This window comes from Poecilia reticulata, unplaced genomic scaffold, assembly GCF_904066995.2.
Source record: "Poecilia reticulata unplaced genomic scaffold, P_reticulata-male-v2 Scaffold_50, whole genome shotgun sequence".
In the NCBI taxonomy this organism is placed as follows: domain Eukaryota; kingdom Metazoa; phylum Chordata; class Actinopteri; order Cyprinodontiformes; family Poeciliidae; genus Poecilia; species Poecilia reticulata.
Genome location: NW_027675148.1, coordinates 48,175 through 65,524, shown reverse-complemented (window position 1 = coordinate 65,524; position 17,350 = coordinate 48,175). Strand labels below are relative to the sequence as shown.

The 17,350-nt window shown below is 36.8% G+C and overlaps 1 protein-coding gene and 3 long non-coding RNA genes across 4 annotated transcripts; 3 read left to right on the top strand and 1 right to left on the bottom strand.

Annotated features, from left to right (window-relative positions):
- Positions 1-3,060: 3,060 nt before the first annotated feature.
- LOC145550451 (uncharacterized) lies at positions 3,061-5,584 on the top strand. Its single transcript, XR_014086346.1, has 2 exons — positions 3,061-3,803; positions 4,846-5,584. It is a non-coding gene; the product is annotated as an uncharacterized LOC145550451 (long non-coding RNA).
- A 140-nt stretch (positions 5,585-5,724) lies between these two features.
- On the bottom strand, positions 5,725-7,033 carry LOC145550450 (uncharacterized). The gene is made up of 2 exons (XR_014086345.1): positions 6,643-7,033; positions 5,725-5,954 (listed from the first exon to the last, which is right to left on the bottom strand). It is a non-coding gene; the product is annotated as an uncharacterized LOC145550450 (long non-coding RNA).
- Positions 7,034-7,950: 917 nt separating this feature from the next.
- LOC145550449 (GPI-N-acetylgalactosamine transferase PGAP4-like) lies at positions 7,951-10,312 on the top strand. The gene has a single exon (XM_081604386.1). It carries the CDS (start codon positions 8,344-8,346, stop codon positions 8,983-8,985), a length of 642 nt encoding a protein of 213 aa, XP_081460512.1. The 5' UTR covers positions 7,951-8,343; the 3' UTR covers positions 8,986-10,312.
- A 3,504-nt stretch (positions 10,313-13,816) lies between these two features.
- LOC145550452 (uncharacterized) lies at positions 13,817-17,132 on the top strand. Its single transcript, XR_014086347.1, has 2 exons — positions 13,817-14,140; positions 16,895-17,132. It is a non-coding gene; the product is annotated as an uncharacterized LOC145550452 (long non-coding RNA).
- The last annotated feature ends 218 nt before the right edge of the window (positions 17,133-17,350 follow it).

The following is a 17,350-nucleotide window of genomic DNA, read 5'->3' as shown; positions in this document are numbered from 1 at the left end:
GGTAAAAAGGTTAAAAAAATGTCCAATTCTATTTGTTTCTTTGCACCTATGAGACATATTTCACCACACACACACCACACCACACATGCATGCACACACCACACACACACCTAAACAATCACGCAAACCCACTCTTTCACTATTCTCTTTACTTCACTAGAAAGCTGCCTGAAAGCAGGTGTTCATACAACTTTTGACAGGTACCTTTTCTGTTCCCCTGGACAAACTCCACCCACACTGAGTGGACACTCAGTAGAAATTGAGGGAACATAAATACTCTCTGCAAGGGAGTCCTAAACACATTACACACTGAAGGTACATGTGATATTGTCACTGTCAGAGATTAGGAAATGAGCAGCAGGGAAATAAAAAGATGAAAACCCTGGAAGCTCTGGAACTTCTTGTTGATCATTCCAGGGTTGACTAGGATGGCAGTAACTCGCATTATAGACATCAAGTCAGTCTTTGAGCTACTCAGGCCTTGTGTAATACAGAAAATCCTTGTTGAAATGACAAATCTAAAAGGAAGGTGAGTTTTTGGAGAGAACTGGAAGGAGCTGGACCAAATGCATTTACATGCATATTTGGAGGTCCTCATTCTGACCAGAGTTTATAAGTCAAAGGACGAGTCAACAGCCAGTCTAAGGGATGCAGAGACAGGCAGGGTAATATTTCGGGCCATAATGTTTCTGGAGACTTTTCTCCAGAGTAATCCGATTTGACAATCGATGGACAAGACAAACTAGCAGCTAATAGAACAGTGTGGTACATATGGGTTGTAACTTCCCCTGTTCTATAACCCAGGCCCTAATGTCACAGTAGATGGAAGACTTGTGGCATTCATAAAGTTCACCCCTGGCATTCAGAAGGCATATATTGCCTAAATGAGTAGCGACCCTACTCATTTAGGCAATATATGCCTTCCACACAGCTAAATATGGCATAAAAATCTGGGCAGCATGTGATGAAAAACCCAGTTTTTTGTTTTGAACACGCAGGTTTAAACTGGAAAACCAGCTGGAGGATCATCTTCAGGACTCATTTGTCTTGATTTTAGTCAGCGGGTCAATTTGACCCAGAGCAGAAAAGTGTCTCAAGTTCAATTATAAAGATGACCCCTTCAAAAAAAATCTAAATGTAATATAAAGAAATTTACAAAAAATCACTTTCAAGAATAGTGTCATTTTGTGTTTGGGTTTTTTCAGTGGGCATAAAAAATTGAAAATCAAATTTTTATGTCCAAATGAGTAAATTGTCGTCATTGATCATTTGTGAGAAATAAAAAAACACCATTGCACAAATATTGATTGAAATGGTTAGTATTGGAATTAATAATCAGATACAAAAAAGTTTTGGAGGATGTTTTAGGTTTCTGACGCTATTGCATGACTAAACACTCTCCGGGTCAAATTGACCCACGAACATTATTGCTGTACCTCAGAAACAAACATAATAGGAGGGTTAAGTTAATATTTGACACATTTTCTCACACACGCTAATATATTTGGTAATCAAATGACTAAACACAGAGTTTATTACTTTTAATGTGATTATTTAGTTGTTTTGGGGGATTTCTGAATAAAGAGCACAATTTGATAGAAATTATTCTGATAGTTTTTATATTGACACTGATGAACACACACACTTTTACAGCATTTTATTCAAGAATATATTGACATGAATCCATAATTTAACGTGCATTTAACATTTGAAGAAGACAAGAAAAAAATAATAATTTTCTTTTATTTTTTGACATTTTATTGTAACAATAAACTTTGATAAATCAGACATTGTCAAACATTAGCTACATATTTTTCTTACTTTTGTCCTGCAAAAATATTACAGTATAAAAGTTAACTTTGCTATGGACAGCAGAGTGGAAATAAATTCTAACAGTTAATTATTTTTATTTCATTACATTTGCTGTCTTGATACTATGGAGGAATTCAAAGGTGCTAAACTCATGAATTAAGAGACGATACACAAAACTCCATTCTCTCCGGCTCACCGACAACCAGGAAGACATTTAATGCACATCTGCGGCATCACACATTACATGTTCATCATCTCATTTTCATCATCTCAGAATCCAAAATGTCTACTTTTGCTTCTGGCTTCGAGCATTTATACCGTTTCAGTCTGCTATTGTGTATTGGAAACTGTCTGACCAATGGCATTCTGAATCTTGCTTCTGGCTCTGTTTTACATTGAGTGTGTATTGGAAGTTCCGAGAATTCTGGGTTTGACCTCGTGGAAGTTAAATCTGCTCCTTCAGAGGACATTAGTCAGATTGTTAGTTCTTATCTGTCCAAACAGACATCCTTTCCATGTTCTGTTTTCGCTCCATTTGCGTGCAACGCACAATGGAATCAAAAGAGACACACCAAAATCTTCTGCAATAACAACTCAATAATATTTCGGCTCCGACATAATGAAAAGACACTTGCTAGGAATTCCTTCCACAACAACTTACTGGGTCAGATTGTATGGAGAGCCATTTCAGCCAAAATTAAATAAATAAATAAATGGGTGAAATAAATAAAAATGAGTAAAATAAATCAAAAATGAAGAAAATGAGTGAAATAAATAAATAATTTGTTAAATAAATAATTTAGCTTTTTCATTAACCCATTTTTAAATTTATTTTTCATATTATCAATTTCTCAATTTCCCTTTTTTCATTAATCTTTTTTTCATTTACCCACTTTTCATTAATCTATTTTTCATTTAACCATTTTTTAATTTAGCTTTTTCATTAACCCCATTTTTCATTTCTTTATTTTTCATATTATCAATTTCCCAATTTCTCTTTTTCATTAATCTATTTTTTATTTATCCCTTTATCCATTTACCCATTTTTCATTAATTTATTTTTCAATTAACCTCTTTTCAATTTCCCTTTTTTACTAACCCAATTTTTTCATTTATTTATTTTCAGATTATCAATTTCTCTATTTCTCTTTTTCATTAATCTATTTTCATTAATCTATTTTTCATTGGTCCATTATTTTATTTATCCCTTTATCTATTTACCCATTTTTCATTTATCTATTTTTTAATTTAAACATTTTTTGATTTCCTTTTTCCTTTAACCCGATTTTCTATTTCCCAGTTTCATTAATCAATTTATCATATATCCCTTTTATTTACCCAATTTTCTTTTATCTATTTTTCATTCAACATTTGTTTGAAAAATCTTTACTTTTCCCATTTTCCAATTCCCCTTATTTATTTAGTATTTCCTTATTTTCTTATTTATCACATTCTATTTCCCCGCAAAACTTAGGAAAAAAATAAATGCAAATGAGGAGAGGCACGTCATCAGGCTACAACTTCCCCAATTGGTTGGTTAACGTCACTCCCATACTTTGCTTCAAGAAAGATGGCGACCTACTAACGGGTTATCAATAAGCTGAAGCTCATTAACTTCATTAGAAAATAGTGTTATTACTCCTGACTTTAGTTCTCGTGTGGCCGCTCAGACAGAACGTGTTTCAGTTGGCGGCTCTCATGGACTCAGAGCTTCACCGTCGGGAGTTTTTATAGTTTGAACGAAGCGGCCGCTGAAGTTGGCTTACGATTGAAGGTTCGGGACACCTTCGTAGCTACCAGCTGTGATCCAACTATAAGGAGCAACTTTACTGTACATCGTAAGTGAACTGCAATATCCAGAGGCAGCTCTACGGACCATCGGGCTGAAAGAATGAGAGTGGAGAGCCTTGGAGATCTGCGTCGGAGGCCATCTTTCAGACATGCACCGCTGCTGTCCGTCCAGGATCCTCCGGTTGCCCAGACGTTGCACGGTAAGCTACTAACGCTGATGTTTGTTTTCCAACTACAGTCATATTTAATCAATAGGGCTCAATTACGATCGCGGGAGGTTTTGAGTTGATCTCGGCAGTAGGTGACAAACTGAACGCCTCCAGGATGTTGAGACCAGCACGTCCTCTGATCCAATACATCTTATTAAGGATAAAATCAACAAAACGTGTTCAAATTAATGGCCCAACAGGTTGATTAAAGACAGTAAAAAGGTAGGAGTGGTTTAGAGTCGATCGCCTTGTTTTACCTTTGTAAACAGACAACCGGAATACAGTGACCTTTAGTGAGGGTACAGAATGGAGAATGGATAAAAGCTGAACTCCTGCTACAATCTTTGCCTCTCTTGGTTACATCCCTGAGGTGTGCCAAGTGTGGCCCACATGCATATAAAGTAAATATGACTATTAATTTAAGTATTTCTTTGTATGTATAAGTTGCCCACCTTAGTTTCCCTGTTTTTGGTCAACGTGTGCCTCAACATGTGGTTACTGTTCCTTAGAGGTGGACAGAGGACCCACAATTTATCCTCCAGGAATAACAGTAGCACTTCAACATGTTTTTACTCAAAGTAAATTATAGCTGAATAAGAAATTAAACAAGAGTAAAGAAGCATTTGGTAAAAAGTTGATCAGTACTGAGTAACTGATCAAGTTATTATTTCATATCTTAAAAAAATTACACAATTAGAAGGCCCAAAATATTAAGTTCAGTGGAAATTTTGGTATTTTAAAGACAAAATGAAAAATTAGTTTAAATAATAGTGATGCCTCATAATAAAATGACTTGAGTAAAAGTAAAAAGTTCAGCATAGTAAGAGTATTCCTAAAAGTTCATTTGAGTTTCAAAAAGTTACTCAACTATATTTAAGTAAATGTAATTAGTCACTCCTAAACTCTGCCCTTCTGAGGGAACAGGAGAAGGAACTGTTAAGGAAATAAATGAATCTTATTTTGATACTAAACATTGTTTCAATTAACAAATGAATCATAACACCCAGAACATATTCTGTTATGTTTATTCAAGGGTGAAGGAACAGAATGACTGGAGATCCTGGCTGAGAGGGACCAGGGCTGACAGTGAGGAGAACCGTCTGCACTGTGAGCAGCACCAGAACTCCTGATGGGTCTCCTTCAGGAAGAACCAGAGAGACGGCCGACCTCCACAGAGAAGAGTTCACCCAAACATCAGAGGAAAAATGAATGCTGGTGCTCAAACAGAGCAGCCTCTTTTCTTAAACCCAACACACACAGGGTGTTGTGGCCCTGATTAAAAACCTGCTAACTTCAATTTAACTGAAACACAGAACATCCAGAAATGTGATGAACTTCAGCTATAGAGTGGAAATGACACAGTGAGATGAAAACATGTGTCTATATCACTCTGTTATACAGGACATTAACATTTTAAAGTGTTTGTTCCAGAGCACCTGATACAAACGATAGCATTAGCTCATCCATCAGACATTTACTGAGGCCTGAAACATGCAGGGCAGACGACCTGAGGACTGACTGGTTAAACTATTTCACTGACACTTCAGATTGCAGATTTCCAATTGAAGGCGTCTGTAAATGAACACAATCATTATTCAATAAACCAAGCTGTGTAAAATAACTGTTAGGGTTGCTATTAAGAACCCAATATGTCATGTTTGTTCATTTCTACGTTGTCGTACATACAAGGTACTCCACTCACTGTTTAGCTTCATGTTGAAGAATCTTCAGTGTAATGAAACCAAAAAATAAAACAGGTCCAAAACTTTCAATCTGTATTCTATTTTTGTAGCTTTGTTCTATTAAGATTGTTTCGTTTAAGCCACAAACAAACGATCATTTTATTGTCTCTGGGACGTGAAAACATGAGATTTGATTAAATTAGAACTTCACATATTAGAAGGAACACAGATTTCATAATAATCAAACAGTTTGTTTATTCAAAACGGTAAAATACAAACGGTTAATGCATATCAATGGTATAAGAACAGACACATTTTTTTAAATGAATGTGTCACCAGTGCATTTGGCCGAGTGTTCCTGCTCCAGAAAGGTGAAGGTCTCTGGTCATCCTGAAGCTGTGAGCCCACTGGGAGTCTGAAGGGAAACACTGAGACCAGAGGCCTGCAGGATGGTCTGCATCTGAAAACATACATGATGGAAACATTAATGAATGTGCTGCGCCAAAAAGCTGTACTTTTGACCTGGTGGCGATGGAACCAGTTATGGTAGATCTGAACTTTGGTTTGATGACCTAAATATGAGAAGCTTCAGACTGACAGGAGTTGGGTTAAAGCCACATCTTGTGAAGTTGGGATATTTTTCCTCCAACAGGATCCAGAGGAATCGCAACAAACCAGAAGTTGGACTAGAATTTATTTCAATGTCATTTGTGAATGTCAGCTTCTCATTTTCAACAGTGCATATGCATGTGGGCCACACTTGGCACACCTCAGGGATGTAACCAAGAGAGGCAAAGATTGTAGCAGGAGTTCAGCTTTTATCCATTCTCCATTCTGTACCCTCACTAAAGGTCACTGTATTCCGGTTGTCTGTTTACAAAGGTAAAACAAGGCGATCGACTCTAAACCTCTCCTACCTTTTTACTGTCTTTAATCAACCTGTTGGGCCATTAATTTGAACACGTTTTGTTGATTTTATCCTTAATAAGATGTATTGGATCAGAGGACGTGCTGGTCTCAACATCCTGGAGGCGTTCAGTTTGTCACCTACTGCCGAGATCAACTCAAAACCTCCCGCGATCGTAATTGAGCCCTATTGATTAAATATGACTGTAGTTGGAAAACAAACATCAGCGTTAGTAGCTTACCGTGCAACGTCTGGGCAACCGGAGGATCCTGGACGGACAGCAGCGGTGCATGTCTGAAAGATGGCCTCCGACGCAGATCTCCAAGGCTCTCCACTCTCATTCTTTCAGCTCGATGCTCCGTAGAGCTGCCTCTGGATATTGCAGTTCACTTACGATGTACAGTAAAGTTGCTCCTTATAGTTGGATCACAGCTGGTAGCTACGAAGGTGTCCCGAACCTTCAATCGTAAGCCAACTTCAGCGGCCGCTTCGTTCAAACTATAAAAACTCCCGACGGTGAAGCTCTGAGTCCATGAGAGCCGCCAACTGAAACACGTTCTGTCTGAGCGGCCACACGAGAACTAAAGTCAGGAGTAATAACACTATTTTCTAATGAAGTTAATAAGCTTCAGCTTATTGATAACCCGTTAGTGGGTCGCCATCTTTCTTGAAGCAAAGTATGGGAGTGACGTTAACCAACCAATTGGGGAAGTTGTAGCCTGATGACGTGCCTCTCCTCATTTGCATTTATGTTTTTCCTAAGTTTTGCGGGGAAATAGAATGTGATAAATAAGAAAATAAGGAAATACTAAATAAATAAGGGGAATTGGAAAATGGGAAAAGTAAAGATTTTTCAAACAAATGTTGAATGAAAAATAGATAAAAGAAAATTGGGTAAATAAAAAAGGGATATATGATAAATTGATTAATGAAACTGGGAAATAGAAAATCGGGTTAAAGGAAAAAGGAAATCAAAAAATGTTTAAATTAAAAAATAGATTAATGAAAAATGGGTAAATAGATAAAGGGATAAATAAAAAATGGACAAATGAAAAATAGATTAATGAAAAATAGATTAATGAAAAAGAGAAATAGAGAAATTGATAATCTGAAAAATAAATAAATGAAAAAATTGGGTTAGTAAAAAAGGGAAATTGAAAAGAGGTTAATTGAAAAATAAATTAATGAAAAATGGGTAAATGGATAAAGGGATAAATAAAAAATAGATTAATGAAAAAGAGAAATTGGGAAATTGATAATATGAAAAATAAAGAAATGAAAAATGGGGTTAATGAAAAAGCTAAATTAAAAAATGGTTAAATGAAAAATAGATTAATGAAAAGTGGGTAAATGAAAAATAGATTAATGAAAAAAGGGAAATTGAGAAATTGATAATATGAAAAATAAATAAATGAAAAAATGGGTTAATGAAAAAGCTAAATTATTTATTTAACAAATTATTTATTTATTTCACTCATTTTCTTCATTTTTTGATTTATTTTACTCATTTTTATTTATTTCACCCATTTATTTATTTATTTAATTTTGGCTGAAATGGCTCTCCATAAGATTGACCCGGACATTCGACATAATACATTCCTTTTCAGTAAAACATATCTTAATGTGAATTAACATAACTTTTAACTATTAATATAATTATATTCTTCTACAATACATTAGAACTTCATAACGAGATATTTCACCTAAAAATACACAAAACGTGCCCCCTTCACTTCCGGATTGCAATGTCAGTCTCATACCATTTCCAAATAATAGCCGACGATGCGCCGAGGTGCTGCTTTGCGACGTGGAGAGCGGCCCGGAGGAAAACCAGGACGCAAAGCTGCTGGAGGGTCATTTCAAGGTCATACGGCGTTCAACTCAAGAGCAGCAAGCCAACAGGGAGTCACCCAACACCTTCGAGAGGGAGAAGAGGGATTACATGTTCTGCCTCCGCCAGGGATGGGAGCTGGTCAAGCCCAAGAACATGATCCTCCTGGAGGACGACGCTCTACCTGGAGAGGAGTTCTTCACAGTGGTTAAGGATCTGCTTTCTCGCCGGTTTGCCTTCCACACGCTGTACATCAAGCTGTATCACCCTGAAAGGCTGCAGCGCTACTGGAACCCCGAGCCGTATCGCATCCTGGAGTGGGTGGGGCTCGGTTTGGTGGGGGCAACCGCGCTCCTCCTCTCAATCCCTAACTGTAACCCCTGCTCCCTCTCCTTCACTCTGTCGGCCAACCACCTCGTCTTCTTCACCCTCTACTTTATGGTGGCCGCCGAGCTGATAGGAAGGCACTACCTCTTGGAGGTGCGGAGGATCTCCCCACAGCTCTTCGCCGTCTCCCCGGCAACCGAGTGCTGCACCCCGGCCATGCTTTTCCCCGGCAACGCCTCGCTAAGGGTGGCGGACTTCCTGGATGGCTCGTTCTGCTACAAAGGGAACGCCAAGGATATGGTTCTCTACCGCAAGGCCAGGACCACTCTCGGAGAAAGAGCGCACAGCGTGGAACCCAACCTCGTCACGCACATCGGGGCCTATTCCTCAGTCAGACCCAACCCATCCAGGCCCAAACTCCTCTAAAAAAACCACTTCACTGCAAAAAGTGTTTTTTGGTCTAGTTTTTGGTGCAGATATATTAGTACACTTAAAATAATACAAGTTATAAGTAACTTTTCATCAAGATAAAGTGGCTTATTTTAGCTCAGTAATTTCTTAACATTCCTCTGGCAGATTATTTGACTGATAACATAGGAAAAACGTCTTGGTATGCACTGAAACAAAGAATTGAGCTCCAGCTTATAAAAAAAAATGTAGTTAATTTGTTACATATAATCACATTAAGTTTTCCAAACTATAAAATAACTTAAAATATTTACGTGTATTAACTTAATTTGATTACATGTAACAAATTAACTCTTTTTTTTTTAAGTTGAATCTTTTCAGTGTAAGTGAACTACTACTTTTTTTGTCAATATTAAGGAATTATTTTCTTAAAACGTGCACCTATTTATTGCAGAAAATGTACTTGTGAGCTAGTGTGGTCTTATTTCAAGTGTACTAAGATATTTGTTCTAAAAATGATTGTGAAGATGTGTTTTTAGTGTCGGGTTCACTTTTTTCTGTCACATCATGAAGGCAGAACATGTTGATTTTTGGTTTGGAAATGTTAATGAATGTTTAGACAGGTTTACTGAGTTTTACTTTACTTTACTCACTCTTTTCCACCTGAGTTGCACTTTTAGTTTGAGCTGCCTTCACCAGTTTCTGTCTTTTGTATTAAGTTAGTTTTAGGTGGGAAAAATAAAATAAAGTAAAAGCTGCCAGTTGCATAGAAAGCAATACAACTGAATGGGGTGGCTTTAATTGTTTTCCATATTTAAAAACATGACAAAGGTGATTAGCTTTTCAAATGGGTTTTGGTATTTTTTATTATTATTTACCCAGATTTTTGGATACGTATGATTGCTACGGGATGTTTTATATTCACTTTAAAAACTGACAAATTAAAAAGGTTTTTCTAAAATTTTACTATAATCTATTAGAAGAAATGAGGTTGTGGGAATCTGTTAAATATCATCTACAGGCAGCAGGTCATCAGGAGTTATTTTGGCTTGATCTGGGTTTTTAATTTGAAATATTTCCTTAGGTCAGTTGGCCCAAAAAGTTAACAATGGCAAAGTTTAAACTTATGATTTTAATGACAACTTCACTTGCAAGGACCACGCCACAAAGATATATGATTAAAGATTTATTGATGAAGGGATGAATGATCTTGGTCATTGGGAGAATAATGGCGAGTTTGAGAAGTGAAGATTCTGCGTGGGGGTTTGGTCTTCGGGAAACCTGTGTCCATTTTGTTTTATAGCCTTGGCTTTGCAGATTTATTTGCTTTGCTTTATTTTTAAAATTGAATGAGAAAAAAAATATGGATCTCCTGATGCTGGAAATCTTTGGGAATCTGTTCATTTAACTTGTTCATTTTGAGCTGATGATTTGAACACAGAACCTCTTTGAAATATGATTAAAGTAAAAAAAATGTAAAGTTATTTAAACATTGGAATAACTAGAAGAGGAATATTTTTTTGATTTTCTTACAGTTTGTCTGCAGACTGGATGAGTTTTAAACATATCTTTACAGTTTATATGTGGTTGTCCAAGATGTTTCTGTAAAAGTTTTATAACTGATTAAAAGGAAGCCATCTTAAACAGCAGATGTTTTTAGACTTAAACTGCTGTCAGAATGCTGTAAAACCAAACATATCGGGGTTAGCTGTATATTGTACAACTATATAAATGAGAAACACAATTTTTTAGTGAATAAAACCTTAAGAGAATAATAAACCTAATTACTGTGCAGGATCTGTTGAGGAATATAAGTATGTTAATAGTTAAAAGTTATGTTAATTCATATTAAGATATGTTTTACTGAAAAGGAATGTATTATGTCGAATGTCTGGGTCAATCTGACCCAGTAAGTTGTTGTGCAAGGAATTCCTAGCAAGTGTCTTTTCATTATGTCGGAGCCGAAATATTATTGAGTTGTTATTGCAGAAGATTTTGGTGTGTCTCTTTGCCTTCCATTGTGCGTTGCACGCAAATGGAGCGAAAACAGAACATGGAAAGGATGTCTGTTTGGACAGATAAGAACTAACAATCTGACTAATGGTCCTCTGAAGGAGCAGATTTAACTTCCACGAGGTCAAATCCAGAATTCTCGGAACTTCCAACACACACTTAATGTAAAACAGAAGCAAGATTCAGAATGCCATTGGTCAGACGGTTTCCAATACACAATAGCAGACTGAAACCGTATGAATGCTCGAAGCCAGAAGCAGGAGACAAGACATTTTGGATTCTGAGACGATGAAAATGAGATGATGAACATGTAATGTGTGATGCCGCAGATGTGCATTAAATGTCTTCCTGGTTGCCAGTGAGCCGGAGAGAATGGAGTTTTGTGTATCGTCTCTTAATTTATGAGTTTAGCACTTTTGATTTCCTCCATAGATCTCATCTCATGTTTCTGTTTCTTTAATTAGATTTGTCTTATAAGCTTTACAAAGCAGAGTAAATCACCGATTTCACTGATTCTTTAACTGATGTTAGTGAATGTATGAATGCCTGTATTGCTGAAGTGACTAAACAAATAAGATAAAACTTTACCTTTTCACATGTTCTTGGATTAAATCACTGCTTTTATTGTGCAAAGGCAAACAGAGGTGAATAGATCTGATGTTGGGCTGAATTTCCATTACAACCTGTTGAGTTTTTCTGTCTTACTGCCCAAAAGAGTCCTGGTTTAGCAAAGGGATTGCACCAAAATGCTTAACTTCAATTGCCACCAATCCACTGACCCCTCAGTGTCACTGAATGTGCCTTAGATGTGCTACCTATGGACTTGCTTGGTTATTTTTAACCTTTATGAACCTCAAGTGAATTATTCATTTGTTACTTTGAAGACAAATGGGTAGATACAAGTGGCTGTTTCCTCCGGTGAAGCCGCCGCTAACCATTTACAAAGTAAGCTAACTGTTAACATGTCCCACTCGGTCATCAAGGTATCCTCAGCTTCATGGACTCAATTCTCAGTTTGATGGTAGATCACCTTAGTAGATCCATAATTGATCTGCTGCCCGCTCCAGGCACCTTTTTTTATCCCTGACATATTTCAAGCAGGCTTTGAATAAGATTTCCGTAAAGTAACTTACCTTATAACAAACACAGCGATTTCAAACATGGCGCTCCTGCAGCCTACTCGTCCACTCTTGCCCATCATCAACAGGTCGGCGCCAAAGTAACAGGCCTCAGTCAACACAGAGATGATCTCTATTGGATCCAGTGGCGATTCTAGACCTAATTTAGGGGGGCTTTAGCACCCCGGAATAGGGTTGCCATCCGTCCTGTAAAATACGGAGTCGTCCCATATTTGGCCTTTGAATGTGCATCCTGTAATGAACCGTACATGGCCCTACATGGTGGTCGGCCCACATGGGTTTGTCTATTTAGGGCCCAGGTAGGCCCCACGTAGGCTGTGGCCCTAGATGGGCAAACCCATGTGGGGCCACCATGGAGCCCACAGACAAACTCATATGGGACCCATATATCAGCCCTCCTTTCCCCCACATGGGGCCCACCTAGGCATGCTGGCAGGGCTTAAGGGGTAAGCTTGCTATAACTTTGTGCAAAGGTTTATCACAGGACTTTTAAGAGTCTCAGGGTAGCTTCCGATGTTAAAACTCAGCAAAATGAACATATTAAAAGTATTCACAACCTCATAAAAGTTTTGGCACCCTGGTCAATTTTGATGTTTATGAGGTCAGAAACAACAGACATTAGGTTGTTGTAGTTGTTGTGCTATTAGCTAGCTGCTAGCTAACTATTTTGCTAGCAACACAAGATAACTGAAAAGCTTCTTCCCTGTATCGTTAATGATATCATATCAGTCATTCTTCAGCATTGCTTATGCAATAGGGGCAGATCGCTCGTCCAAAACGAATCAACTCCATAATCGATATATGTCAGATCGTCTATTTTCCTTTGCTGTATAATGTACATTGCATTTATTCCAGTGTTAGGCAAATGTATCTTGAAGGAGAATAGCACTTAAATTCATTAAGAATTAATTTAGAATAAAAATAAGTCACCCTAAATTACCGTGATAGATATAATGTATGTAATAAAAGTGTGTCATTAATGAAGGGGAAAAAAAGTCGATCCAGACTTTAAGTACGTTTAGGGTCTGGTAAGGATGCAATTAAATATTTTCCCCAAATATTCAATAAAAAAAAAAAAAAAAAAAGTTAAGCATAATAAATTTTTAATCAAAACTTTTGGAATTGTAATTATTTCTTTTTTTCTTTTACAAAAAGTTTTGTTTAAAAAATGTTTTTTTAATAAGTAATTTTGCCTCGTGAACTTAAAATGTTATTTGCCAAACATAAACTTTTATTTGCACACACCAGAAATATTTTTGTTGTAATTTTAGGCCCTGCCCATGATATCATGTGAGAATCACAAGCAAAAGTTTGAGTCACAAACAAAAACATAGAATAGCAAGAAAAGATTTCTGACAATAAGTTTTTCACATTTTTCACTTCATGAGACAAAAATGTGTGATTTTAATATTTTAAAAAGTTTTTAAGCAAAACCCAGAAGGCTTTTCTCATGGTGACATGCATTAACAATTAATTTTTTTCTAAAAAGATATGCTGTACTGTTTCTAACTTTCCACAATAAATACAACAACCTGTATTACGTTTATTCATTAAGTTAAGAGTACTATTTAATCCTGTATGTCCAAACCAACAAATATGTACGGGAAAGAAAGATACTACTTAGTGAGCTTAGTAGTAATAAAAATGAGTTGGTTATAAGAGAATTGTTTCAGAGTTCATCAGGAAATATAGCTTTTGATAGTATTTTTTAATTTTCTTAGAAGAACGAGGAGGCTATGAGCTTCTTATCCATACTCCAACCTGGAAGGTGGCGGTAATGCACCTTAAAGTTGTTTGCCAACCGCCAGAAAAAAGACGAAGAAGAAGACGAGAAACAAGATGGCGCATGGTTTGTTTTGTTGAATTTTCGAGTTTGTATAAACGAGTTTATCAACAAGCATTTGACTGCTGTTGAAGAAACATTCACAGAGTTTAAAGAAATCATCAAGAGGAAGAGATGGATGATCAACGCAGACTGCTGGATTTCTCCCGGAAGCCCAAGATAATCTTATACCGAATAGGTAAGAAACGCCAGCGTTTGGATTCAGGTTAAGGTTTGAATGTATGAAGCTTTCTGCATGAGGGTCATTATAGTAACCGTTCCCCTCCTGTATAAATGTTTTTATATCAGATAAAAGAACGCAAACATCACAACTACGCTGTAAGAATGGCTTATTTATGTAGAGAGAAAATGGAACCAGTTATCTTTCTTAGGGCTCTCCTCCTTTAACTGCTGAGACTTACTTTCATAAACAGGAGAAATATGTAGAACAATTCAGCAAAAGGCTAGTAAAGCAAGTGTTTCACGCAACAGGGCTGTCGGTGTAACAGACGCAGATTTTTTCCTGTAAACAGGATACAACAGGTTAAAATAACGAGGCAGACACAACTCCGTATTTCTAAAATCCTCCTGGAATCTGTTCTGTTTATTGTTTCTATAATGAACAGTTTCTTTTTATCCTTCCACATAAAGGCACAGCTGGCCTTTATATGAACCTGTGGCCGACGGGTGCAAATACGCAGCAACAGAGAAAACAACCAAACAAAACAAGAGATGCAAAGAAATGTAATGCAGCAAACAAGAAGACGCAAACAAATAGCAAATAAAACGCAACAAACAAAAAGACGCAAACAATAGCAAATAAAACGCACAAACAAAAAGAGACGCAAATAAATGCAGCAAACAAAAGATGCAAACAAAAAGTGCTGAAACGGAAGTGCTCCAGACCACTAGAGGGAGTCGAACAAAAAACAGCTGTCCAAATTTAGGGTCTGCATCCTTTAAAACGGGTGTTCAGAAAGCAGCAATGGCAGCAATTGTTTTATTTTATTTTTTATTTTTTTGCTGTATTACACAAAATGATTTTTTACAATATTTTTCGGCGAGAATGTTGATGTATAGATCTCAGATATCTTCTCGGTTCATCAATAAATCACTTAATTGCAATATTGCTCAGACGTTTTCGGAGATGTCTGTTCCCGCTGCATTAACAGCCAGCTCCCCTCGCCAGCTGTCAGCTGACCGGGCGCTCCATGTTCGGTACACCGAGAGAGAACGCACGTCTCCCGGCAAATCGTTTTAAAAACTCCCGGTAGTTTCCCCCTATGAGTGGAGGTGGAACACAGATATTAAGCCAGGTAATAGTTGTAAAAAATTTGTTTCACTGAAGTATTTATTCCTGAACAAATGGGTTTGACTGATTAAAGTTAAGCCTTCAAACATAATAGTTTTATTTAACTGTAATGTCTTACTTCCTGAGATCTAGAGAGTATTTGAAAATGAATAATTTGCTTACATTCCTTGCTATAATGTTTAAACATTTTAGAATCAAACAGATTTCTTTTTTAGTATGGAACAGCCTTTATCACAAAAGTGAAGAATAATACAAAAAACGAGTAAAAAACTACTTCGAGTCCGTTTTTTCCTTAGCACTCTGTGCTTCACGTTGTCACGGTTGCTAAGCAACATAACGCCAAGATGGAGGCTAGGCAGCTAGCTGAAGGCTACAGCTTCTCTCTTCTGGTCGTCCATATTCGTGGCCTTCGAAGGACCCGTCTTCCGTAGACCGGGCCGTTTCTCACATAGACATAATAAAAGGACAGACGCCTAATGGACCGCTCTCGTCTTATCAATACATATTTATATAAATATAGACAGAAATAAATAATGATTAATACTGAATAATATTATGCTATACATGTTTAGCGCGCGCGCGCACACACACACAGGAAACCTTTAAAACATAAACGGGAGATTTGGGAGGTATCTTACTTTGACAGAGTGAAGTAAATAATAGCCATTGCCATCTGTGTAAACTTTTCTGGTGAATGTTATAACGTGTAATATTATTATTTATTATATTGTTTCATTTCTATAATAGGCTCTTGTATCAGATATCTAAGTCAGTGTTAGAAAATAACTGAAACTTTTAAAAATAATCTCGGTTAGCTTTCAGAGCGGGGACTGAACACCAAGTACTATAGCACTATACCAGCTAGCATTAGCTGATATTTCACTGGTGGACATAATACAGTAAAGTAATATTCTAATACAAAATATACACAATATTATGTCCATCTTACTTGCGAAACGTTGTCTGTCAAGCCCTCATGTCAATAGTCCGTCGATCTGATCAACAATATCCTGCGGTGCTGAGGCATCTTCTGCTGTTTTGGTCCAGCACAGCAGGAGGGTCTTTTGTTTGCGTCTCTTTTTTTGTTTGCTACATTTTATTTGCTTTTTGTTTCCGTCATCTCTTCTTGTTTGCTGTATTTCATTTGTTTGCGTCTCTTTTTTGTTTGCATTTTCTCTGTTGCTAAGAATTATCATTATTCTTAGCAGTAAAAAAGATAAGACCTGGTGAAAGCCCAGTGCATGCTGGTCCTGTACCAGTCCCTAAACTTACAGAAAATGGACAAACTGTCAAGATTCTGGGTTCTTGGGTTAGGATTTTTTTTTTAAGTAAAGAAACAAAAAATTAATAAACAATTAACATGAAACTGAACTCAAAGTTCAAAGTAATAAAATAAAAAGTTAATCGCTCAACATAGAAAATATTAGAAATAATACTAGAAAATATTTTTAAACAATAACAATCATATACAGTGAATAAATTAATCAGAAATATTTAATTTGGTAATTTTCCAAATGTCAGCTGAATGTCTGCATTCTTGAATTTTCAGATGTGTTTATTCTGTGATTTCTGTCTTTAATGATGAAAGTCTGTTATTCAGTAACGTTAACAATTCCTCTTTTTTCCTGTTTTCCTCTCCAGATTGCCTGCAACATAACGTTTATGAGAACGAGATGTATAGCCAGGAGAGGAGATCCAATCTGGACCAGGACGAGGTAGAACCTCTGCAGGTGAAACAAGAAAAAGAAGAGCCAGAAGATCAACATATAAAAGAAGAGCAGCAGGATCTAGAATATCAACAAATAAAAGTGGAAGAGAAAGAAGTTTACTCCAGTCAGGGTGAAGAACAGCTTGAATTAAAACAGGAGACTGATACCTGGATGGTGGTTCCTGTTTATGAGCAAACAAACCAAACTGAATCAGAACCAAACAAGGAGCAGGTCATCTTCCAGGAAACTGCTGAAGCTGAGAAGCAAAATCAGAAAAGAAGAAAACCTTTCTCCTGTGACCTGTAAAAAGCGTTTTGCTGGCAAATATTCTCTTGATGCTCATATGAGGATTCACACAGGTGAAAAGCCATTTTCATGTGTGACTGTG

What these genes read in the sequence shown, in the direction of transcription:
- LOC145550449 (XM_081604386.1), top strand. Translation starts at nt 8,344, where the DNA reads ATGTTCTGCCTCCGCCAGGGATGGGAGCTGGTCAAGCCCAAGAACATG.